Below are 25,832 nucleotides of genomic sequence, written 5' to 3'. Positions count from 1 at the left end.
ATCTGACTTTTGGTTTCAACTTGGGTCATGATCTCAGGATCCTGGGATCGAGCCCTGCATCAAGCTCTGCCCTCAGCAAGGAGTCTGCTTAAGGATTCTCCATGTCTCTCCCTTCCCATCCCATGTGTTCATGCATTCTCTCTCTCTCTCTCTCTCTCAAAATACATCTTAAAAAAAATCTTTAAAAACAACAACAAAAATCACTTGATATTTAGTTCTTACTGTACTTTTACAGAGGTTAGCTCAATTTGATCTTTAAAAATTTGTCATCTTTTCTGTCCCAGCAAAGTTGTGGACTAATTGTCATAAGGACGGAGAATCAGTTCAGTGCAACCAGAAAACTTTGCTGTTAACTCTGACTTTGTCATTACTTTGGAGTTTGCCTGCCTTCTTGAGTCTCAGCTCAAGGGTGGGGTGGGGATGAGGGTTATAATATTTGTTGTATTTAAGTACTTAATTTAATAGCATCCCTTCCTTTCTCTCTTACCCCTGGGTTGTTTAAATGCTAGCTGAGATACATATTTGAAATGGTTTTATAAACTACAGGTCTCTTCACAAATAAGAAGGCTGTTGGGCTGTTAGACTATTTATAATTTTTCCCCTCTTTTTACACAATTTCTTCTAGATTTCTCAGTTGAATACCCTGATTGCACTTCTACTGGGAGAACTTCTACCTGGAGAAAGGCAGAAGATCATGACAATTTGTACCATCGACGTCCATGCCAGAGATGTGGTGGCCAAACTTATTTCCCAGAAGGCAAGTTGTTCACAGAAACTCCATGTATTTTTTTGTTGTTTCCTAACAGTGGTATTTATTGTCAAGAGGACTTCTAAAGAAGTCATTTTTAAAAGTTGCATATTTTTAATTAGTCCTATGAAGTTAGTTGTCTTACTATGAATGACTTTGATTTGAGTTAGCTAATTATTTTCATGAAAGTTATCCCAAGTGGTATCCCACAGGTTTGGCCAACTCTGGAACCTCTAAAGCATATCATCCAAATAATTAACCCAGGATACAAGAACCTTGTAAAGTCACCGTTTTCATTTCCCTGTCTTGAGGCTTTTCTACCCTTCATCCACTTGGTCCGTTGGCCTGTTAGTCTCACCTCTGTGGCTTCCCAGCCCATAGCCTAAAGATTGTCATTTAAACCATTTCTGTGTGCCTTTGATTGGCTTCCTTTTGAAGAAAGAGAAATATTGGTCATCCCTTGTCTTTTCTTTTTAAGGCTAAATGACAGACTTTAGGGAAGTCATTTTCTAATCCTTGCAGGGCATTAATACCCTTCTTACCTCTTTACAAAGCCTTTGTGTCTCTTAAATACTGACAGTGTTTAATGTGAAGGAAGAATTTCCTCAGCTTATTTTCTAAAATACATTCCTACTTAGAAATGTCACAAGTGTGCTGGTCTCTTGAACAGCATTGGTATAACATGCCTATCAGCTACTTTCTCCACACCCCTTTTGTTGTCTTGAGTGGTATTCTAAAGCAAGACCTTTCCCTTCTCAATTTGAATGCATGTGTGTATTTTGAGATGCTTCCTGTTGTTTTGCTAGTTCACTTTCAATTTATAAAAATGAAAGTGAATTTTAATTCTCTCCAGAAAGTGCAAGCAAGCACTGCTTCTTTGTGTAAGCCATAAACTTGTAAAATACTTCTTTATCCAAGTTATGGACCATTAGTGAATGATCTTGTTTCATTGCTAACCCATAACTGATCCTTGCAAAATATCACTTATCATGTATTCTCATTTTGATAATGAACCATTGATAATTACTCTTTGAATATGACCTTGTACCTTCTTACATATTTGATTATGTTTTATTAGTGGTGATTACTTGGAGTAGGGTAAGTTATGTTTTAAAACATGTCCTTTGTACTCCAAGAGGTAAAGACTTTGCCTAATTTCTGATCATCTAAAATACACAAATGTGCAACTTGGAGATTTATGTCGATGTCAGAATACATAGTAGATAATAATTTGGGTAACTTAAATGGTTCCCGAGAAATCCTAGGTTACAAGAGTATGAGACTGGAATTATCTTTTCAAATTGGAAAAAGAGTGGATAGGATTAAAATAAGAAATAGCAATGAAAAAAAATACTGTAACTTGATTTAATGAAAAATGAAGTGGGAAATCTGCCTTAAAAGTAAAACTGGCTTTAGAATGGACTTTGTTGAAAGTATAGTTTGTTTATATCTGTGACATGCAGAAATTACAGGTTATGTGTATTACTACAGAGTGTATTTTTCCATCTGTTTTCAATGATATGAGTATAAAGTTAGAAAAGTGATGAAATCCCCAGGGCTAATTCATAAAAGGGGGAAAAAAAGCATTGTTGAACAAATTGATGTTGTTTGACAGTAAAAGCCATCTTAAATTGAAGACTGATGACACGTAGTTCAGATTAAGTATTGAACCATCTATATCCAATTGCAACTTGCAATAGCATACATGAGATTGCCCTTTTGTAAGGGCAATTACACAGATTCTAGAGATGTGAATCAGCAGAATTGATTAGATTAATAAAGTCTGTTGCCCTGAAACTACCAGTGTCTTGTGTATGATGATCATGTGATGTTTTCAGGTTGTCAGTCCCCAAGCCTTTGCTTGGCTGTGTCAACTTCGTCACCAGTGGGAGGATACCCAGAAACACTGCTTTGTTCATATTTGTGATGCCCAATTCCAGTACTTCTATGAATATTTAGGCAACAGTCCTCGGCTTGTGATCACTCCTCTGACTGACAGGTAACCATGATAAGTTGGAGTCAGATGGGAGGAAGCGAGCTGGAAAAGTCCCCAAGTGTGGGCAAAGGTGTGTGAGATAGAGCAGAATGGAGTAAGAGAAAATGATGAACAAACTTGGAAGATAGGAAAACTGTGTAAATGAACTACTGAAGTGACATAGCAGATGTTGACTTTAGAGATAAAGAGAACCAAATCAGAGAAGCAGAAGTACAGACACTAGACAATTTACAAATCATGAAATCATGAGATTTAAAATTTTTGCATTTCAGGGAGAAAGAACATGGCGGGGAGGCAGAGCCGGAGGGAGAAGCAGGCACCCCACTGAGCAAGGAGTCTGATGGCTGGGTTTGTTCCCAGGACCATGACCCAAGCCATAGGCAATGGCTCAACTGACTGAGCCACCCAGGTCCCCTTCATGAGCAAATTAATATGGTCAAAGACAGCCCTCTTGATCATTGAGTCCATTCTATCTCATTATCTGTGGCTAACATCCTGATGCCAGGATTTGTAACTACCTCCCACCCCTGCATCCCTTCATCTAAAGTGTAAACATAGGAATTGCCTACATGCAGAATGATTTTTGAAGGGTTACCTCCAGTGAAAGGGAGAAAAGAGTGGGAACATACATCCATTTAATGATTTAACAAACACTTAGGAAGCAGTGTGTTGAGTATTCTTCCAGAGTTAAATGGGCATGGTTCCTGGTCCCAAAGAATGCACTTTCTAGTTGACAATGCCAAGCGATTGGCTGGGAGTGAAGAGGAACAAAAAACAAATTGATAACGTTATTTTAGGTGGTAATAATATATGCTATGACAAAAATCAAACAGGGTGATATGTTAAAAAGTATCTTGAATGAAGAGTCCACTATAGACTGTGTGAGGTGAGACCTAAATGATACTGAGGAAGCTATGTAAACATCGTAGGGCAGAAAGTGACAGGTAGAGACAAGTGCAAAGTTCCTAAGGGGGAAAAGAGATTGGCCAGTTCAAGAGACAGAGTCAGCGTGTCTCAAGTATGTCAAGGGACAGGGGGCTACCGTAACTAGAAGTTCATTGCCACTTGACTCTAAATCAGGATATACACACAATGAATGTTGTAGAGATAGGGATATGTCACATTAATAAAGAATTCCTTATTAGTATTCCAGCCTCTGCAGAATTACTTGGTGGGAGAAAGCACATTTGTTTGTTGGCATTCCTGAAAGAAAAAACATCTCACAATCACAGGAGTATTCCCAATTATGCAATGTCACTATACCACACAATTTATCTGGGAATGAAAGTATAGACAGTTTTAAATATATCAGTAAAGCTAACACTTATGTTGATGGACCTGGGAAGTCAGTGAAATTGTGCCATTAGCTTTGTGATTGTTCTTGCTTGTATTAATCTGCCCATGATATCATCACAGATAAATTGTAATTGTTTTTGCTTTTTTTAAAGATTTATTTATTTATTTTAGAGAGAGAGAGTACAGGGAGAGGGAGAGAGCGAGAAATAATCTCCAGCATATTCCTTGCTGAGCATGGAGCCAGACTCGGGGCTCGATCCCATGACCCTGAGATCATGACCTGAGCTGAAATGAGGAGTCGAATGCTTAACTGACAGAGCCCCAGGCGCCCCTGTAATTCTGTTTTTCTAACTCAGTTCTCTTTACCTTGTCTCTAACTGAAATGCAGTATTTACTATCTTAATTGGTTAATTTTTATACTTCTTTCAGTGTGAGAGATTAAAACTTGTACCTTGACAGAATCACTTGAGAACAGTCAAAACTGCAAATGCTAAGAGTCTATTGCATCCTTGCCAGTATAAATAAAGCTGAGAAGAAGAGAGGCACAGGGTGTAGGAGAAAAAGGGAAGAGACACTTCAAAGTGTGCCAGTATGTGAGGCCTACTAGCTTACTAGCTTTTTAATTAAAAAAAATCACTATGTGGTTTATTTGGTTTATTTGCAAGTTAAAAGGAAGCTGAATGTTCATTTTGATGGAGTGAGTGGTGCTGCAGAAGATGTTCACTTTGTGTACATGTCTTTTCCATTTCACTTTTTGTGTTGTTTATTTTTTACCTTAACACAGTGATACCTTTTGACATATGCTAATTACATCTCATTTGATGTTGACCTTCCCTTTGTGTGGTAGGCAAGGCAGGCAGTGTCTCCTGCTTCCCTCCGTGGGCAGGTTGAGAGACATAGGTCCTCAGTTTATAACTGAGATACTTGGCCTGGAGCATGGGTGGACTGGTGTGGAGCGTGGGTGGCTAAGCTGTTACAGAGAGGCCCAAAACGTAATGGCTTCAGTTACAGAGAAGCTGGTGTGTCACTTGCATAACAATCCAGAAGAGAGTGGTTCAGTGATACAGACCAGCACATGGCTGACATGCCACATGTGACTTCCACCTTTGTGTCAGCTAGTGAAAAGGGCAAAATATCAGGAAGGAGGCGTTGTGGGATTTGTACACTTCATTTCAGCTCATAGTATGTTGGTTGGAGCTTGGTCATTTGGCAGCTCTGACAAGAAGGTGGTAGGTACAGCAGACAGCCACGTGTCCAGCCCAAATGTGGAACTGTGAGAAAAAATTACTAGGGGATAGTCGTATAAAAAATGCTGTAATTCCTAGTTCCAGGGTCTTTCCATTCCATATTCATTGTAAAATGCAATTAAACATGTGATGGCCCTAAAATCCAGAGATGCTTTACATTTTCCTAAGTAACTGCTTCTATTTGCATTGTACTCTGAATTTCTTAAGGCATTTACCTTTGGTATTGATAATATAGCCCTATAATAAACCTCGGATTATGGAGGAGAAATCCGAGGCATGTTGATGGCAAAAGACTTATTTAAGATTAACATCTAATGATTAGCATCTAGTCCCCGGTCTTCAGCCCTCCACATGGATGTCTTTTTATTGGTCCACCGTCCATACTAAGACAAAAATAATTTATGGAAACTTCATATTAGATCCTTGCCATTTGTTAGCTTTTCTTCTTTATGAGTATTACATTCTGTCTTTGCATAATTCTCCTCGGTCTGAGAACCTCTTGAGTCTTTCCTGCAAAAATAGGTATTGTCATAATTTAAATGGATGTAGCAACACATTTAAAATGAATTCCTGACATGTATTTTAAATGTAACAAGTTGTCTTGTGTTTATTTACTTTATACATTGAAATATGTATATATTTGCATGTTCTGCTTTTATATATATTTACATATCTCTTAATGTATTCATTAAGTAGCAGCTTAATGAAGTCAATGTTTAATTCATTCATCCTCCAAGATTTCTCTTTTTTTCCTTTATAAACAATAGTTTGAGCTGTTGTCTGCTACAGTAATAGTATCTCTGCCTACCCACATCAGAAATTCAGTAGTAGCACTGCAAATCAAGTATCAAATTATTTGTATTGATACACAGTTCTTAGGAAATGAGACAAATACAGCAGTATCTGCTTTATTATTTTTAAATAGCCAACCTAAAACTAAATTTGATATAAAATATTTTGACTCTTGTTATTGCCATGAACAAGTTATAGGTATATCAATATTTTTTATTACTTCCACATTCTAGAGCCTGACTTTTTAAACTAAAGAAAAATTAGATTGCCCCTAATGTTTTCTAAAAATCTCATACCAGACTATAATATTTGCGCTTTCAATTGTTTAAAGGTGTTACATTACTTTAACTCAATCACTTCATTTAACCATGAGTGGAGCTCCAGCTGGACCTGCTGGTACAGGGAAAACAGAAACTACCAAAGATCTTGGACGTGCCCTTGGCATGATGGTTTATGTATTCAACTGTTCAGAGCAAATGGACTACAAAGTAAGTGAGTTAGAAAATGTTACATTCTAACAATATTATCCCTGATTTGGAATGATTGAAACTAATAGCTCAAAACCCCCTTCTGTTAAATTCGTAATGCCTTGCTCTATGACTTAGTCCATAGGAAATATCTATAAGGGGTTGGTGCAGACAGGAGCTTGGGGCTGCTTTGATGAATTCAATCGAATTTCTGTGGAAGTTCTGTCAGTGGTGGCCGTACAAGTGAAAATGATACATGATGCCATCAGAAACAGGAAAAAGAGGTGAGTAGAGAATTGCTTCTTTCTGTTGTTACAAATAGAAGGAGGAACATGAAGTAATGCAGTAAAACCTCACCTTTCCTTTCTCTTGCTGTCTCTCTTGGTCTCAAGAAATGGATAAAAGAAAAGAGACTGGTTTATTTTGAAGAATGATTTCCCATTTTTTATTAGTGGTTTTTAATGGTTGAATACAACAAAAGTGTACTACCTTAATACTGAAAAAAATAAACACCTCTAATCTAAATAATCATAATGACATGTCGTAATCTAACTTGACCTTCTGGTGGCACTGGACACCGTTGGTCCCTTCCTTCTGTAGGGCACACTTCCTATAGGTTCCAGGACACCACTATTCTCCTGGTTTTTCTCCCACCCTCAGGGATGCTCCTGAGCTGATTACTTCTCCTCTATAAAATTGGAAAAAGTACAGTGGCTACCATACAGATGACTATGATAACTAAATACAGAGCATTTGGACAAGTGTCTGACATGTAGTAAGCACTGTGTCAGTGTTTGCTGTTAATTTTTCTTGTTAGTATTTCTTGATCTTATTAATACTTGATATCACAGGCCTCAATCTTTGGGTCTTGTTCCCTTCATGATTTCACCCAGTTACATGCTTTGAGAATCCTCTGCTTGCTGCTGGCTGCCAAATGCCCAGACATTGTTTTTCTGATACCTTGATTTCCAAAGATTGTATCGGTAGGGGCATCTCAAGGCTCCACTTGATGTCCTGTAGGCCTGTTAGATTTAATAGATCCAAATTCAAAATCCTGGCCTCTCCAGCAACGCCTGCTTGATCACTGTTCCATCATAGTAGATAACACCCACACACTCTGCTACTCCCTTAGTTACTTCAGAAGCTTCCCAAATATCTCCAGAGCCTAATAACTCTTCAACATGATGCCATACTCTAAAAGATAAAACATGACTGGCACTTAGGATCTGATGGCTTAATTTGGGAAATAAGTATGGGGGCACCTGGGTGGCTCAGTGGGTTAAACATCTGACTCTTGATTTTGGCTCAGGTCATGATCTCAGGATCGTGAGATTGAGCCCTGCATCAGGCTCCATACTCAGTGGGGTGTCTGCTTGTCCCTCTCCCTTCCCCTCTGTTCCTCCCCACGCTGGTTCTTTCTCCCTAGAAAAAAAATATATTTTTAAATCCTAAATAAGTATTATAGTACTCAATTGTGATTTTCTTTGTAACATTTTTTGAATAAAGGGCAATCCCATTTATGTGGCCTACCCAATCACCCCACCTGTTAGGGTATTTTGTTCAGCTAGCTATTTTGTCCACAGGAACATGTCAGTCTCCCGGTGAGGGAAGGATTGTCTACCCCCTTGAAACTATATTATATAGGTTTCCAGTTATTGTAGACAATATCTGGATATTCCTACCTCCTAGAAAAACCCCTCAGTCCATCTACTGCATGGCGCTAGGGTATCAGTTGCCTGTGACCACATGTCTGCTGCCTTACTTCCCCCTGCCATGTTAGAGAAGTTAGATTATTTGCTCTTTGCACCCCCCCCCGACATATTTTTAGTTTTTAGTCAAAATCTTATGATTTGATGTCACCCATATGTTGTTGGAGACCATCCTTTCTTACAGAGACTTATGTAACTGATCCATGCAAGGATTTCTTGGACACTCCCAACCATATTTATTGATAGTTTACTCTTTGTCCATGTCTGTGTATATGTGAGTTGTACCTGTTCATCTCATGCTAGCTCAATGACAGATGGCTAGGCTTTTTCATGATTGCATTAATTTTATTACATAATTTTTATATCCAAGGATTTGATAGGTGGGATCATGCCTTAGTGAAGCCTACAAGCATCTTGCTGGCTCTACCCCCTCAAAGTCCATACTCTTGACTGTGGTTATTCCTGCTGTGTGTCACGGGAGAGCAGTTAGATTAGTTCCCTCTCTGTGAGCAGCGCTAGACCTGTCTGCCTTCCCTGGTGTGATAGGCTGGCAATGAAGTTTTCTTCATTTTTACCTTGGCTACACAAAATCCATCTTCTCTTAATTGTCTAATGCCTCAGAAGCCCTTAATCCTAAAAATTTGGCTCTCATTTCACTCTCCATTCTGTGACATAGGCCCAGCTCTTTAACTACTTGAGCCTTTCTGTTTCTCAATAAGAGAAAACTTTATACTTTGTCATTTACCCTCATCTGAAAATCTCCTTCCACTTATCCTTCACTTTGACTCCTCTGGCCTTTGTCCATTCCATGGCCCTGGCCAACAGCATCTAACTGGTCCCTTGCAGATCTTTCTACAAATTTTTCACTGCTTCTCCAGTGCCTTTAAGTGATGACAGTAGCAATAGTCATAGCTAATGTCTGTTGAGTAGTTGCCATTTCCCAGGCACTGTCCTCTTAGCCATTTATATGCATAATCTCTTTTAATCCTCATATAATCCAATAAGGTAGGTAATATTATCCCCTCCCTCTTGCCTTCTTATGAGATGGAGGGAATTGGCACATGTCTTAAGCGATAGAGCTAGTCTCTGAACACTCACAGTCTGGCTCCAGAGCTGACTGGAGCTCTGACTGTGTCATAACCACCACACATTCTGTCTCTCAGTGGTACTCAACAGAGACTTTTGCTGAATAAGTGGGGAGAAGGGTGGGAGGGAGTGAGGGGAGAGGGTGAGCAGATAGGCAAAATGAAGACTGAACAAAGAAGCCACTTTGTCCTCTTAACATGGATATTTTCTATCTGTGTAGTATCCTATTCAAGTAATCACAGCCCACATTGAAGGCAGAAATGACATCACCTCTCAATAACTATTAAAGTAGTCAAGTCCTCATTTTTATAGTCTAGCCTATCTGGCTGTGCTAAAATAGAAAAGAGTACCTCCTATATTTGTCACTCTTTGCAGGGAAAGGGAGTGCATTTTTAATAAACATGCTTGAAAACATCTTCAAAATATGTATGCATATGAATTTAAAGAAAATCACCCAGAATCAACAGTTCCCTAATAATAATTTGCATTTTGCAGTGGTTTGCATTTGTCAATGTGTAGTCACATTTAAGGAACACATTTAATTCCATCAACATTCTTCTTCTGGTAGATTTGTATTTCTTGGGGAAGCCATCACACTGAAGCCATCAGTTGGAATATTTATTACTATGAACCCAGGATATGCTGGTCGAACCGAATTACCGGAAAATCTCAAAGCTCTTTTCAGGCAAGTGTTAAGCTTCATGGTTTAGCATCTGGAGCACTCATGCCACCTAACGTTGCTGGTTTGCACTGTTAAATGATTTGTTTTTTCTTGAGAATTCCTATGGAAAACCCCTTATTATTTCTCTGGGATTCCCTGATAGTGAGAACTTTCATCATAATAAATTAACTCTTTTGAAATATGAAGCCAGAACTTAAAATCATTACTTAAAGGTTACATGGTACATTTGAACACTTAATACCAGCCCTTTTGCAATAATGTTTTTAATACAAATAGTTTTTACCAGTTACAGAATATTTGAAAAATATAGAAAAGAATAAAGAAACTGTGACAGCTTTAACACCCAGAAATGATTGTTATATTTTTTTCTGGTCTCAGAAATGATTGTTATATTTTTTTGTGGTCTCTTTTATAATTCAGATTTTATGGAGTTTAGATACCAGGTGAGGTGTGATTTTTATTTTGTTCTCATTTACTATTTTGACATAAGTATTTTATTGTATTATTGGAAATTCCTTGGAAATGCTCTTTTATGTAGCTTCAAAATAGTCTCTCTCATGGCTTGTCCATAATTTTCTTAACCATTCCCTATTGTCTGACATGAAGGGTTTGTGTTTTTCTTTACAGTTTTTTTATGATCATAAAATAACAGGCTATAAACATCTTTTCACATGAAGAGTTACCTATTTCAGATTATTACCCAGAATAGATTCCTACATGTAGAGCTACCTGGTGAATGATTGATGACCTATTGATGACCTGCTTTCCAAAAATATGTACCAACATATATCCTTACTAACAGTCTGTTAGAGAAGCTGTGCTCGATCTGAACCAGTTATGTTTAACTCCTTTTTTAAATCAACCTTGTTCAGGTAAAATTCCATATAATAAAATGCATGCATTTAAGGGTACCGTTGGTGAAAAAGTTACCACAATCAAGGTTTGGAATATTTCCAACACAACTGGGGAGCTGTCTTGTGCCTCTTTGAGGTTAACACCCATACCACAGATGGGCCTTCTGTGACTTTAGGTTAAATTTGTCATTCTTTGAGTTCGTGTTAAATGACCCTGTACAGCATGTACTTGTTTCTATTAGCCTCTTCCCTTGAACGTGAAGGTTTTGGAATTCTTCCAAGTTGAGCATAGCAGTAGTTCCATTTTGAAGCTGATGTGTACTCTATTGTGGAGACATACTACAATTTGTAGAACTGTCCACCAGTTGATGGACATTTGAGTTGTTTCCATCTTGGGGCTTTTATGAGTAAAGCTGCTGTGAACATTCATCTACAATCCTTGTGTGAACATACATTTTCTTTTGAGTAAATATGCGTGAAAGTTTCATGGCAAATGTGTGTTTGACTTCATCAGAATGTGCCAATCTGAATTCCAAGATGGTTATACTGCTTTACAGTCTCACCATCAGTGTATGAGAATTCCACTTGCTGTACGTTCTTAGCAAAACTTCATATATCCAGTCTTTTCAGTTTTAGACCATCTAAGAGATACATAGTAGCAGGTCATTGTGGGTTTAGTTTGCTGCATTTCCATGATGGCTAATGATGTTGAACATTTTCTCATATAACTTACTGGCCATTCCCATACTTCACTTTTGTGAAGTGCTGTATTGTATGTGCTTCCTTTGTTAAATTCATATATTGCAAATATTTTTCTCTTAACATGTGGCATGCCTTTTAACTTTCTTACTGGGGTCCATGAAAGAAGTTTTAAATTTGGCATAATATAGTTTAGCAATTTGCTTTTTAAAATATGCTGGTGAAGAAAGTTTGACTAGCCCCATGTTGTAAAAGTTTTCAAGTATGTTTTCTTCCAGAAGTTCTAGTTTACAGTTTTCATGTGGTTTTATATTTCTTTGTGTTAATGTGCTGGATGATATTGATTGATTTTTCAAATGCTAAACAGTTCTTCAGTGTTGCATTCCTGGGATAAACTCCACTTGGTCAAGAGATACTATTTTTATAGTTATATTTGTTGCTGGATTCAATATGCTACTACTTTGTTAAGGATTTTTATATCTACACCAGAGGGATATTGGTCTGCAGTGTCCTTTGTTATAATATATTTAACTTGTTTTGATATTGGGATGATACTAAACTGGTGTAATGAGTTGGCCATTTTCTTGTCTATTTTCTTCAGAGTTTGTGTAGAATTGGTATTATTTATCCCATAAATATATGATAGAATTATTCAGTGAAGCCATCTGGGCCTAGATTTTTCTTTGTGGCAGTTTTTTCAATGCTAAACTCAATTTCTTTAATAGATATGGAGTCTTTCAGATGTTTTTTGTTCTCGAATTAGTTGTGATAATTTGCATCTTTTAAGAAATCTCTTCACATTATCCAGATTATTGAATGCAATGGCATTCATTTGTTCATGATATTCCCTTATCAATAGTGAGGTCCTGAAGTCCATGTGTGTCATGGATAACTTGTGTCTTCTCTCCTTTTCTTGCTCTGTTGAGCTTGAGGCTTATCAGTTAACGTTTTTAAAGAGCTCTCGGGTGTTCACACTATGTATTTTTCACTGTCTGCCCTCAAAAGGATATGCCACTTAACATACAAAGTAAGAACCTCTGTAGCTTTTAGAGATTTCTTTCATTTCTTTTTTTTTTTTTTTTTTTTTTATGATAGTCACACAGAGAGAGAGAGAAGCAGAGACATAGGCAGAGGGAGAAGCAGGCTCCATGCACCGGGAGCCCGATGTGGGATTTGATCCCGGGTCTCCAGGATCGCGCCCCGGGCCAAAGGCAGGCACTAAACCGCTGCGCCACCCAGGGATCCCTCTTTCATTTTTTTTAAGCTTAAGTTTTACTTACATAAGCTTGCATAACCATGTTTCATTTGTATTTTCTCCTAATTTTTATACTTTTTAATTTTAGTACTTTATTTATTGAGAACTTGTTTTGGTAGGTAACAAGAGTATTTAAACAGAATTCTTTTCCCAAATAGTCAACTACTCTAGCATGCTTACTGAATGTTTTCCTTTCCTCATAAAACAGCTTTGTCTAGCACAACAGTTCTGTAATATGTTTTTCTTGAAAAATAATCTTAGAGAATAACGATCCTAGAAATGTAATGATTATAGAATGCTTTTATTTGAAACTTTTACATCTATGCAGTATTTTTACATTTGTATCCCAGTTCGTCTCCTACCTGTTTTCACTCGGGTCTTAAAACTTGGAATTGTTTAGTGATGTTTTCATAAATTTGGTTTAACTATGGACAGCATCATTGATGTTGGGGTGCTAGTACTTGCATCAGCAAAGTTTGAAGGACAATTTGGATGATGCAGGTAGCATTCATGAGTGGAGACAGAATGCCTGAGCCTTAAGAGCACCATGACTCCACCACCTCCCTGCTATGGGGCCTGGGCATGTGCTTGCCCTTCTCAGAACCTTGGTCTGCACCTCTCCAAAATACAAGTGAGAAGAATAGCCACTTCCTAGAGTTGTGAGAGTTAAGGGAGAAAGTGCATGAAAAGCTTCTAGCACCCTCTATGACATGAAGAAAGTGCTAGTAAATACAAGTCCTTAAAAAAAAAAAAAAATACAAGTCCTTAATATTAACGCACTTACCAAGCAAGTCAGTTACCACTTTTTCTCTCCCCTACTTCTGTTCATCTTTATTGCTTCTATCATATGCTAGAGTACAAAAATGTGGGGAAAGTGTGGGCTCAGTTTAAGTAGGAGAAGTTCTCATGGCACAGCTCCAAAGAAACTTAGGAATGTTCAGAGTGAAAATTAGATATGCATGAAGTAGACTATAATTATATTTACAAGAGCAGGTGGATAAATATTATTGGACTGTGTGCTTTAAGAAGTCTCAAAACACAGACTTACTTTCTTGGTTCCTTCTTTGCACTTCAGTTGCATGGAATTTTTTTTTTTTTGAGATTTTGCATTAAATGGCAGTGGTCTTTGGGGAGGCCTTTCTGGAAGTCCCCCTCCAAAAAGGGGATTTAAACGTTATGTTTCACTAAATTTTGATCTTAAAAGTCTAACAAAGCTGGCCTGAGGCAGTGGTATGCTGGAAATGGCCTGTACCACCTTGAAAGAGCTGAGGGTTAAATTTTCATGAAATTTTTGAGTTTGTTATTTAAGCACAGCCACTGATAGAAACTAAATTATATGAACACGTGACTGTATTTAAAACAAAGGCGAAAAATACTCAAAATGCATCACTTCCTAATTAAATTTTGCTATTTTGTTAATATTGATGCTCTTGGGTCCTTCATATCTGTTTTGTCTGCTTGGCGGTGTGCTGCTGCGCATCTCTTGCCAGGCCCACATTTAGCGATGTATTGAGAGGTTGAAGTTAGCCATGGTGGAGGTATTTATTTCAGGAAACCAGCAATGCTATTTTTTGGAGAGCCGGTCATTAAACATTTACCAGCCAAGCACTGGCCATGGGAAAAAGTGGCCTCCAGCACCAGATAGCATTCATCTTTGCAAAGTGACAACTTCTAGAAGTTTCCTGGATATACCACACATTTCCCTTAAACTCCTACACCCAATCTTCTACCAATTTCACATGTTCCATCTTTGTCTACATATCTGGTAACAGAGGGGACATTTTGTAATTGAAATGAAGGAGCTTGTTGGCTGTGATGGACAGAGGTGCTTGGGAATGGTTAGAATGTTGGTACAAATTAATCACTTGATTTCAGCAATTGGCACTTACTACCTTATAACATTGTAAAGTTGAATTTCTTATTTACTTTTTAGGCCCTGTGCCATGGTGGCCCCTGACATCGAGCTAATCTGTGAAATCATGTTAGTGGCTGAAGGGTTTGCAGAGGCCCGCTCATTAGCCCGCAAGTTCGTTACATTGTACACGCTCTGCAGGGGGCTCCTCTCCAAGCAGGTGAGGGGCTTTTCTTTTTTTTTTTTTTTTTTCCTTTGCTTGGTTTTTACATCCCATTAAAGCTGCTTTGGAAATATAGATGCTGGGTAATTTATCACACACATTGCATCAGACATTTTGGAGTAATTTTTGATTTTCCATAACATTTTGAAAATATTTTATAGTTATTTTTTTCTAAAATTTGAGATATTTTAAGTTGACTTTTTTTTGAGATTTTATTTATTTATTCATGAGAGATACAGAGAGAGAGGCTGAGACATAGGCAGAGGGAGAAGCAGGCTCCCTGCAGGGAACCTGATGCAGGACTTGATCCCAAGACCCCAGGATCATGACCCGAGAAAGGCAGATGTGCAACCACTGAGCCATCCAGGCATCCCTTAAGTTGATTTTTTAAAAAGATTTTATTTATTTATTAGAGAGAGCATGAGCAGTGGGAGGGGAAAGGTGCTTGCAGGGAGGGGGAGAGGCAGACTCTCCTCTGAGCAGGGAGACCGATGTGGGGTTTGATCCCAGGACCTTGGGATCATGACCTGAGGCAGATACTTAACCCACTGAGCCACCCAAGCACCCCTTAAGTTGACTGTTTTTTTTTTGGTACTTCGTACAGTACCAATGGGTTGTACAATGGTATGTGATTTTATCAATGGGCTATGTGATTTTCTTTAACCTTCAACAATGCTATAATTATACATGGAATTTTATGATGTCTTCCTTTCTTGGTAAGAACATTATTTTCTAGCGAGAGATGACAGGAGTGTTCATAAGACCTGATTTTCTGAAGACCTCTCAAGAAATGTTAAATTAAGGGCTCCTGGGTGGCTCAGTCGTCAAGCATCTGCCTTTGGCTCAGGTCATGATCCTGGGGTCCTGGGATCCAGCCCTGAGTTAGGGCTCCCTGCTGAGTGGGGAGTCTGCCTCTCCCCCACACCCTTCTGCCCTCTTCCTGCTCTCTCTCTCTCTCTCTCGCTCTCTTGCATGCCCTCTCTCAAATAAATACATCTTTTAAAAAAATACATGTTAAATTAAAATTTCTCCCATTTTGGTGATAATGTTTTACTTGAAGGTGGGATTGGCTTTTTTGTTTTTGTTTTTACTTTTCTCTATAGTTCCCTAGTCTCTGAAGTGGGTCAGACTTTTAACTCTCCTCACTAGCTTACTTTTTAAATTTTTTTTTTAAAGTATAGTTGGCAGTGATGTTATTTGTTTTGGGTGTACACCATAGTGATTTGATCTCTCTATACATTATGCTATGCTTATCACAAGTGTAGCTACGGTCTGTCACCATACAAGAGTATTACTACCACTGACTGTATTCTCTGCGCTGTGCCTTTTATTCCTGTCTAGTCACTAGCTTCTTGATGTTTCACTGAAGTTGCTGATGTGCTACAAAAATGACATAGGTACTAGTATTGTTATTTTTGAATTCAGCTTTGTGGTCACCTTTGACTTCAGTCTCTTGATGACCTTTCATTAAGTCCTGGTGACATTATTTTGCAGATTTCCAGCATGAAAGTATTAAAATACCACAGAACCACATAGTTACCTGTACTGACAGATGTACTCATTTTAAATTACCTGCTGTTGAGGTGGAATTTGGGATCTGAGAGAGAAATTCATGCTGTCATTTTAATAACTATAAATTTACAATCTGGAGGGAATTCAAAATGAATTTAATAATATGGAAAAACATTTGTGACAGTGTTATATATGAAAAACAGCATACCAGACTAGATGTGATCTACAATTTGCATATGTTTTATATTTTAGATACTCTGTATTTTTTAATATATATATTAAATATATTATTTATGTATAATATATTATATATATATATATAAAGTGACTGGAAAATACATTGTGGTTTTTAATTTTTGTCTCTGGGTAATCAGACTGTGAGGATTTTTATATTTTTCTCCTTGTTTGTAATATCCTTTTTATTTTGACAAGGAGTTCATTTTTATTTTATCATAGGCAGAAGTCGGAAGAAAAAAATGTCATCGAACCCAGGCAACACAGAGTTGTAGCCACATCCATTTCCAGGGCTGACATTTAGACATTTAGTGAGACATTTACTATATCCAAGTAATATGTTTGTTGTTGGTGGTGATGAGGGTATACAAGAACACATGAAATAGGGGCACTCAGATTTTGGAGTTCAGGAAACTTAGGAGATTGCATTTACAAGAAATAAAAATTAGAAGAAAATGCAGGATGAGAAGATTATCATAGTTATAAGAGGGAGGTTTTGGGAGTAAGGTACAACTTCTAGGCAAGGGAAGTGTTGTCCAACTAGACAGGTGTCCTAGCTGAGATGAGGGAAGGCCATAAGGCCTGGACAGAAGGCCTGAGTTAGGAACAGTTGCTATTCTAAGCTGTAGGGATGAATCTAAAAAGAATCAGTGGACTTTTTAAAGGAATTCATTCATTCATTCATTCATTCATGAGAGAACACACATGTGGGTGGCTGGGGGCGGGCTACAGGGGGAAAGGGAGAGAGACTCTCAAGCAGACACCCTGCTGAGCGTAGAGCCTGACTCGGAGCTTGATCTTGCAACTCTGAGATCATGACCTGAGCTAAAATCCAGGTGCCTCACCAGTGCACATTTTTGACTAAGGGAGTGACGTAATGAAAATGGTGAAGATTATTTTAGCACTTAGCAACATTTACATGTTTGGAGGGTCACCAACTTCTCTTCAACCTGTGTCCAGAATTGTTTTAACTCCTTTCCTTTCATGTTTTTACTGCACTGACCTAACCTCCTTCCTAATCTCTCTGGCCTCCACACTCCAGTTTTTCCCCCTTTCTTCCTCTTCACAAGCTCTAGTCAATTTCTTAATCAGTGGCTCTCAACTGATTTTTTTTTCTATGACTCACAGTAAAAAATACTACTTCTGTTGATACTTAGGACGCAACCATGTGTGTCATATGCACAGCTGAAACAAACATTTTCACCAAACACTTCTTACCCCTCTTATTTGCAACACATTCTGGAATTGTTCATTCTATTCTGTTCTGTTTTATTGCCAGCAGGAATGATGGTCAAGACCTACCAAATTGACTTTATTCACTAATGGATTGAAGAAGGACATATTTATACACGGATATATTGTTTCACTGCCCACAAAGCATTAACTCAATTTTATTCCTACAATAGCCCTGTAAAGTGGTTAGATTCTTTTATGTGCCTTTTTATATAGATGATGATACTTGGAGAGGGTGGAGATTTTCCCAGAGGCACAGTTGGGAGATATTTTAGAGAAGGGCCATCACTCTGTGGGTTGTAGATGAAAGGCAAAAGACAGTAGGCCAGTTATATGTGATCAGTCCGTTAATTCATTGTCCCTTTACTGAGCACCTGCCCTGAGCAGTGCACCATGCTGGGACCTAGAAGATAGAAAGGAGTGGGTCTGGGCTCTGTCCTCCAGGATCCCAGAGCCTATGAAAGGAATCTTCCATCAGGATTATGCAAAAAGTCTCAAAGCAGAGGTACTATTTTGTCACTGAATTATAATAACACAGCTTGGACTGTATTAAATGCCACCATCAGGACTGGAGCATCCAAGTGATTTTGACGTAGGGTATTTAGGGCAGATAGAGATCTGGGCCGGGAGGGGTGGACTCACAGGGTTGTCCATTTAACTGAAGAAGCATGCGTGTTTGGAGGTGAAAACGTTCTGGTAGTTCAACCTCTGAGTTAGCTTGATGGGGGAGAAGAGCGGGGAAGACAGGTGGAGCCGGGGGCACACATGGCAGCTCAGTGTGGCGGGAAAAGATCTGCTGACAGAGGCACAGAGCCAGGAGCATGAGGCAGGAGGATGCCGAACGGACATGGTTTTTACAGTTTCCCAGAGAAGAAGATCCTACTTCCCATCCCTAAAGCATGTATTTGTCTGAAGTCTTTCCTTAGAGCTTTTGACTCTTACCTCTGAAGTGACAATCTTACTCCCTCATAAAATTTTTGAGAAAATATAACCTCTGTTTTGATTTTTATAGGATCACTATGACTGGGGACTTCGCGCTATCAAATCTGTCTTGGTCGTAGCGGGCTCCCTGAAACGCGGGGATAAAAACAGGCCCGAAGACCAGGTAGGGCAGTGCTAACTGACACGGGTGTGGTGCTCAGCCAGTGCCTGGGCGGCTTCAGGGGAGTGAAGGCGCGTCCCGGGAAGGTGGGCCTCGCCGAGCGCAACTCCCAGCAGACTCTCTCTTGCATGTAGAATGTTTTGAGGACCGGCATTTCTTAACGTTACAAAAGGCAAGTATTCTGGAGCGTAAGGATAGGACTGGAGGAATGAAAATGGGATTTTTCGAGGTGCTTTTGTTTTTGTTTTCTTAAATTTTTAAATTTTTAAGTTTTATTTAAATTTTCAAATTTTTATTTTTGTAAATATCTTTTTAAAAAAGATTTTATTTATTTATTCATGAGACTACACAGAGAGGAGAGACAGAGAGAGGCAGAGACACAGGCAGAAGGAGAAGCAGGCTCCACGCAGGGAGTCCGACCGGGACTCGATCCCGGGTCTCCAGGATCACACCCTGGGCCGAAGGCGGCGCCAAACCACTGAGCCACCCGGGCTGCCCTTGTTTTTATTTTTTATTGGAGTTCAGTTTGCCAACATATGGCATTATCACCCAGTGCTCATCCCGTCAAGTACCCTTCTAGGTGCTTTTGAAATATCAGCTACAAAAAATATTTTGGAGGTCATACTCAAATAATTCAGCAACCGCTGGTTGATTTCCTCTGAGGAACATTTAGAAAATCTGATTGAGTTGGGATATGAATCCTGAAAAGTCAGTGGAAACAGAATCTAATGGAGCAGAGTGTGTTCCTTCTGTGGGATGGAAGATGAGTGTGAACAATGAATAGGAAGGATGATCGCCTGACACCAGGGAAATGCTTAGGTGGTCATTCACAGCTGCTAGGGGACTGTTTTACCTTTGCTGGGGAGAAACAATAACAGCCTTCTGCTCTAATCTTTTTGAAGTATTTTTCCTTTATTAAGTAGCGAGAACATGGATATGCAGGGCTGTATGTATTCCATACGGCTTGAGAGGCTGAAAAAGATCGATTTCTTTAGAGCTTCTCTTCATGTTAAAGGATACTTCCCTAATTCTCTATTTCTATGATACTTCTTTCTCCTCCTCTCAATCATAATTCATAATTGGGTTGGGATTTTCTTGCATTTCTTTGTTCTGCTGTCTTGTTACTGCTGTTTGAATTGCTTATCTCTTTCTGTAAAAGTCATCCTGATGTTCAGGTTACTGCTTTTAAAATCAAAAGCCCTCTTTAGTTTTCAGCCAATACAGAACAAATAGCCAAACTAAAAACAGTTCAGTTTGTCAGTCTGAGATTCTCAGAGATTCTCTTTGAACAAATGATCTGATGGGCCTGGTTAATTTATATCCTGGAGTTTGAGGACTAAGGAGGGAAGAGCCTCAGACCCTTTGTCAAGATCAAAATAGATCATTGGAGGATCAGAGCCTCCTTGCTGCCTGGAGTCTGAGGTTTGTGTTAACAGCAGAGCTTTCTCGCGTTTGGATAGGTGAACTTGTAAGCGTCGACCCTCCCTCTAGGTAGAAGGCCATCCTTTTTTTTTTTTTTTTTTTTTTAAAGATTTTATTTATTTATTTATGAGAGACACACACACACACACACACAGAGGGAGAGAGAGAGGCAGAGACACAGGCAGAGGGAGAAGCAGTCTCCATGCATGGAGCCTGATGTGGGACTCGATCCCGGGACTCCAGGATCATACCCTGGGCCAACAGCAGGTGCTCAACAGCTGAGCCACCCAGGGATCCCCGAAGGCCATCCTAATAGAGGACCAGTATCACTATCCCATGCTTTAGATGTAAAGTAAAAATAACATCTTCAGTTGTGAAGGTGTTTATTACACCCTGTCTTGGCTTTTTCAATAAAATGTTTTCTTTCCAGGTACTCATGAGAGCGTTAAGGGACTTCAACCTGCCTAAAATAGTGACGGATGACATTCCCGTGTTTTTGGGACTGGTTGGTGACCTGTTCCCAGCCCTGGATGTGCCCCGGAGGAGGGCGCCACACTTTGAACAGGTGGTTAGGCAGTCCACCTTGGAGCTCCGGCTGCAGCCTGAGGAGAGCTTCACCCTTAAGGTAAAAGAAGCTTGTGCTTTTCATGGCAGCTCTTGAGATTTACAATGGGAATGACTCTAATCTAAGTGGCCATTAGCCAAAATGTTAACTTACGTATGCCACGGACCTTTATACTTAACGTGTTCTTTTAAGTATTCTAAATTGACAGGCTTTACGATAGAATAGAGAGATATTTTATAGTTTGATTCCAGGAGAAGGAACATAGTTCCTTCTATGGAACTATGGAAGGAACTTCTATGGAACTTATGGTTGTAAGCATAAGCATACTTTTTCAGTAGTTGGCAAAAATCCCCTCGTTGTTCTTAGTGACATGGCTCAGAAATTAATTTTGCTCTCTCCACCTTAGAGAAAACAGGAAGTGAATCATTAGCACGTGCTTTGAGTAGGGAAAGAAATGTTGGCACGTATGACATCCGACTCCTCAAGGGCTTGTGCATATGCTTGCTCTACTTGGGTGTAGTGAATACTTGGACATTAAAATGCACTCGGTGTCTATCTTAGGTATCTTAAAGGATGGAAGTCATTACTCGAGGGTCTGTAATTAGCTGTGTACTCTTTGCGTTCAGCACTTTGTGAGGAGGCCTTTGTTTGGTCAGGAATTCCTGCCATGTGAAAGCACTAATGGACCTCCCTTCTGCCTGTTATCAGTGACTCACTGAGTAATGGTTTTTCTTCATTCTTGCTCCCATGTTGTACTTGGGGAGATCCAGGAGAAACTGGAGTTGGCACTTGTCATCTCTCATAACTTTCCTGGAACGTAATTTTGTCAGTGGGAGCTGGCTTGAGTTTTTTTTTTTTTTTTTTTTTTTAAGATTTTATTTATTTATTCATGAGAGACACACACACACACACAGAGAGGCCAAGACACAAGCAGAGCTTCAAGAAGCAGGCCCCATGCAGGGAGCCCGACGTGGGACTCGATCCTGGGTCTCCAGGTTCATGCCCTGGGCTGCAGGCGGCACTAAACCGCTGAGCCACCAGGGCTGCCCTGGCTTGAGTTTTAAGTAAAGAATTAACCAGAAGTGGGTAGGGATTTCTTGTGGAGGGGGGAAGGGGGATTCCTGTTTTTGTTTTTTGTTTTTTACTTTGTTGTTAAATCACCAACTCATGAAAGGAACCGGTGACTGTTCGGTTGGCAGGTTGTCCAGCTTGAGGAACTGTTGGCTGTGCGGCACTCTGTGTTTGTGGTTGGCAACGCAGGCACGGGCAAGAGTAAGGTATGGTAAATTGCCTGTTAGTTTTCAGCCACAGAAGGAACAAACGTTGGTTGGGCATATTTTCCTTTCTGTTTAAGAGTTCGCTTCATTGAAGTTCCCCATAATTTTGAGTTAGAATCTGGGACCCTAATACTGCTTTTTGATCAGTTGACACTGTTTTCTTTCTTTCTTTCTTTCTTTTTTTTTTTTTTTTCATATCTGTGGCAAAGGAGAATGTAACAAATAGAACCTTGTGTTCAAATAGGAAAAGCAAGCTGGAAGAAGATTGGGCTTTCCATATTTATCAAAACTACTTTTTTTTTTTTTTATTAAATCTCTCCCAAGCTAGTTTAGATTCTCTTTCCCATATCACTAAGAAAAAACAAATATTTTCCTTCGGTATGTTCTCAGACAAGCAGCCCTCTATAAGGAGCAAAAGAAAACTTGAAAAGGCAAACTTGAAAAGGGAGATGGCAAAACCACATTTGCGGGGGGTACCTGTTATGTGCTGTGGTGGGTGCATTATGTGTGATTTATTGTGCACAGCGATGATATATTCTGGGTATTATTCTTCCCCCATTTTTACTCCACTGCTTGATTTTGTTTGATCTTATGGACAATCCTGGCAACATACTTATTTTCTTGGTTGGCAGACCATATATGCAGAATTATATGCATTTTAATTCAGGGTGCTTAGGTATAAACATGTTGAGTAGCCAAAGACTAAAAATAATCAGTAGGCATATGAGACTTTAGAACATGGGTGCCTATGGAACTTGCCAGTATTTAGATCACAACCCGAAGTAGAACAATTACAAAGGGAGGCCCGGTATTGGGATGTTCTAGTGAAAAATGTAATAACTGAAATATTGAAGTAGATAACTGATAGACCTGTAATTATTTTGTTAGAGTAAGTTTCAGATGTGGGCCATGGTTCAGGGAAGGATAAAATTAAATTCTGTAATTTCCAGTAGATTAATGGTTTCTAAAAATACAAGCTTAATATTCCTAAGGCATTCAATTTCTTTCATCTAGTCTTCACTGATTCTGTTCTATTCAACCTTTACTTAAGCTGATAGAACTAGAACACTGGAGCTCAGGGCCATGTTACTTAGCAACTTACTCTTCCAAAGTCTTTGGCAGTTGTTTATCAGTCTTTCAAACGCCTATGAGTAGGTCAGGATGATAAATATCTAAAATAAAAATCATGGCTTTTCAGAGAAAGCAAAAAAGGATAGTTGGGGCAGATACTTGGGGTAAAGTGTCAGTTAATTAAACAGACACAGATAAAGCATCTATCCAGTAAATTCTTAGCTTCAAGGATTCTTTTTCTCAATTTACCTAGATCAGAGTTTCTCAGCTTCATTCACTGTTAACGTGCTGGGTCAAATAACTCTTTTCTGTGGTGGCTGACCTGTGCATCCATTGTAGGATATTGAGCAGCATCCGTGGCTTCTGTTCAGTACATGGCCTCTTCCTCAGGTCCAGGGCATCTCCTGCTGAGAACTATTGCTCTAGGTCACTAGGTGTCAAAGTATGTCCAGACTAGCATCACAGGCATCACCTGGGATGTTACTAGAAAATGCAAATCCTCAGTCCCATCCTAGACCTACTGAATTAGAAATTCCAGGATTAGGCCCGGCCATCCGAGTCTTAACATCCACTAAGTGATTCTGATGCACCTACATATAGGCAGAGTGGATTTTAATAACCTAAACAGGAACATTTGTTTACTTATTTGCATACATGTTTTAAAATCTCAAATGATAGAGTGACTTCCTCTAGTCTACAGGATTCAAAGAATCAGGTGAAGAGATCCTAAGTGATTGTAGGATTAAATTTTTGACAATGGTAATGAAAATGTTCCCACGTCAATTTTTTTTCCCATACTTAACACCCGAAGAATTTCTAGAAACATAAAATGAATAAAGAAAATCCTTTAGAAATCATTTACTTTCCATTTGCCTTACAGGAGTATTAGTTTTCTTAGCTTCTTTCCTTCTTCCCTTCAGATTTTGAGAACGCTGAACCGAACATACGTTAACATGAAACAAAAACCTACTTGGAATGACTTAAACCCCAAAGCTGTGACAACAGATGAACTCTTTGGTTTCATACATCACGCTACTCGAGAATGGAAAGATGGCAAGTAGTATTTCCCCTTTACAAGTGCTAAAATTTCTTTATCCAGAAAACCGTTTCTCGGTTCAGGCCAATTTCAGTCATAGCTGTAGATTTATTGTTTATGTGTTGGCATTATTGGAAATATAGTAGCTCACAACAGCATTTATAACCAATAAATTAAAATTAGATTTGAATAAGTGGTCGATTTGCATTCAGCAAGTTTGTGCTCAGAGCTGTGTATTTTATCCCATGTCAATTATGTCAGGACACCCTGTAAACCAAGAAGGAAATGAACTTGACTGCCTCAGGTGAATTTGTAAAGTATCTGCTACCAGACACTCTGTGTCTCTATCTTGGAGTTTCAGGCAGACTCTGTTCTAGACACCAGGGACAAAAGTTAATGGGACATGTTTCTTGTCCTGAAAGTTTGTTTTTGCAGACAAGCAGATCCTTTTGTTAAAATTTGTTACTACTTTCCATTTCAGTAAATACACTAATCTTGGCATCATCTTGGAGTCCTTTTCCCCCTTTCATGCCATACGTTCAACCTCACAGCAAATCCTACAGGCTTTACCTTTAAATAATCTATTGTCTCCCAGTACCTTTTGTCTTTTCTTCTGCTCCCCTGTTAGCCTGTACTGTCACCTCTTGTCTGTATTTGTGCAGTAGTCCCCGCTCTAGTCTCCCTGCAGTTCATTTTTCATACAACAGACAAAAGGGCCGTCTTCAAAATAGGAGTTCTCTGCTTGCAGTTTCCAGTGGGTTCCATCTCCCTTAGAACCTAACCTTTATCCCAGGCTTAGAAGGTTCATTGTGATTAGATCCCCCATCCCCATCTCTGATCTCATTTCCTGTGCTTTGCTCCTCACTTATCATAATCCATACACTCTGGCGTCTTTGCTCTTCCTTGAACATGCCAAGGATCTTCCCTCCATGGGGCCTCTGCACTTGGTGTTCCCACCATTTGCCGCGCTACTGGTAATCTGCATGCCTTAGGTGTCTGGTCAATTCCCACATCAGAGACGACTTTGCTAAGGATCCTATAGGAGCACGCCTCGCCATTCTCTGTTTTCTTACCATGTGTATACACCATTTCCTTAATTTGGGGACAATCAAAATTTACTCTTAGCCTTTCTATCATTTTTTTTAAAGGACTGTGGCAGAAAGGGAATAATACTGGTTTATGCTGAAAACTTGTGGAAACCGTTCAGATCAGTGATCATTATAAAAGGATGCTGGCTTTTTTTTTTTTTAAAGATTTTATTTATTTATTTGAGATAGAGGGAGAGAGAAAGAGAGCAGGAACAGAGGGGAGGTGCAGAGAGAGAGAAGAAGCAGACTTCGCATTGAGCAGGGAGCGCAATGTGGGGCTCAATCCCAGGACTCTGGGATCATGACCTGAGCTGAAGACAGACACTTAACCAACTGAGCCACCCAGGTGCCCCCCACACTTTTTAAAAAATGAGTCACAGTAGTAG

The 25,832-nt window shown here is 39.2% G+C and overlaps 1 protein-coding gene and 1 long non-coding RNA gene across 2 annotated transcripts in view; one reads left to right on the top strand and one right to left on the bottom strand.

Annotated features, from left to right (window-relative positions):
* DNAH11 (dynein axonemal heavy chain 11) overlaps positions 1-25,832 on the top strand; it is a 316,619-nt gene that overhangs the window by 110,046 nt on the left and 180,741 nt on the right. The window contains 10 exon segments of the mRNA XM_072783813.1: positions 626-757; positions 2,587-2,747; positions 6,411-6,567; positions 6,685-6,830; positions 9,910-10,026; positions 14,765-14,903; positions 18,898-18,990; positions 20,840-21,034; positions 22,174-22,251; positions 24,243-24,379. Of these exon segments, the coding sequence (XP_072639914.1) occupies positions 626-757; positions 2,587-2,747; positions 6,411-6,567; positions 6,685-6,830; positions 9,910-10,026; positions 14,765-14,903; positions 18,898-18,990; positions 20,840-21,034; positions 22,174-22,251; positions 24,243-24,379 (1,355 nt within the window).
* Positions 6,057-25,122, bottom strand: LOC140608881 (uncharacterized). Its single transcript, XR_012010864.1, has 3 exons — positions 24,957-25,122; positions 7,507-7,568; positions 6,057-6,852 (listed from the first exon to the last, which is right to left on the bottom strand). It is a non-coding gene; the product is annotated as an uncharacterized lncRNA (long non-coding RNA).

The sequence above is a fragment of the Canis lupus genome, chromosome 18 (genome assembly GCF_048164855.1).
Source record: "Canis lupus baileyi chromosome 18, mCanLup2.hap1, whole genome shotgun sequence".
In the NCBI taxonomy this organism is placed as follows: domain Eukaryota; kingdom Metazoa; phylum Chordata; class Mammalia; order Carnivora; family Canidae; genus Canis; species Canis lupus.
This window is presented reverse-complemented; position numbering and strand designations above follow the sequence as displayed.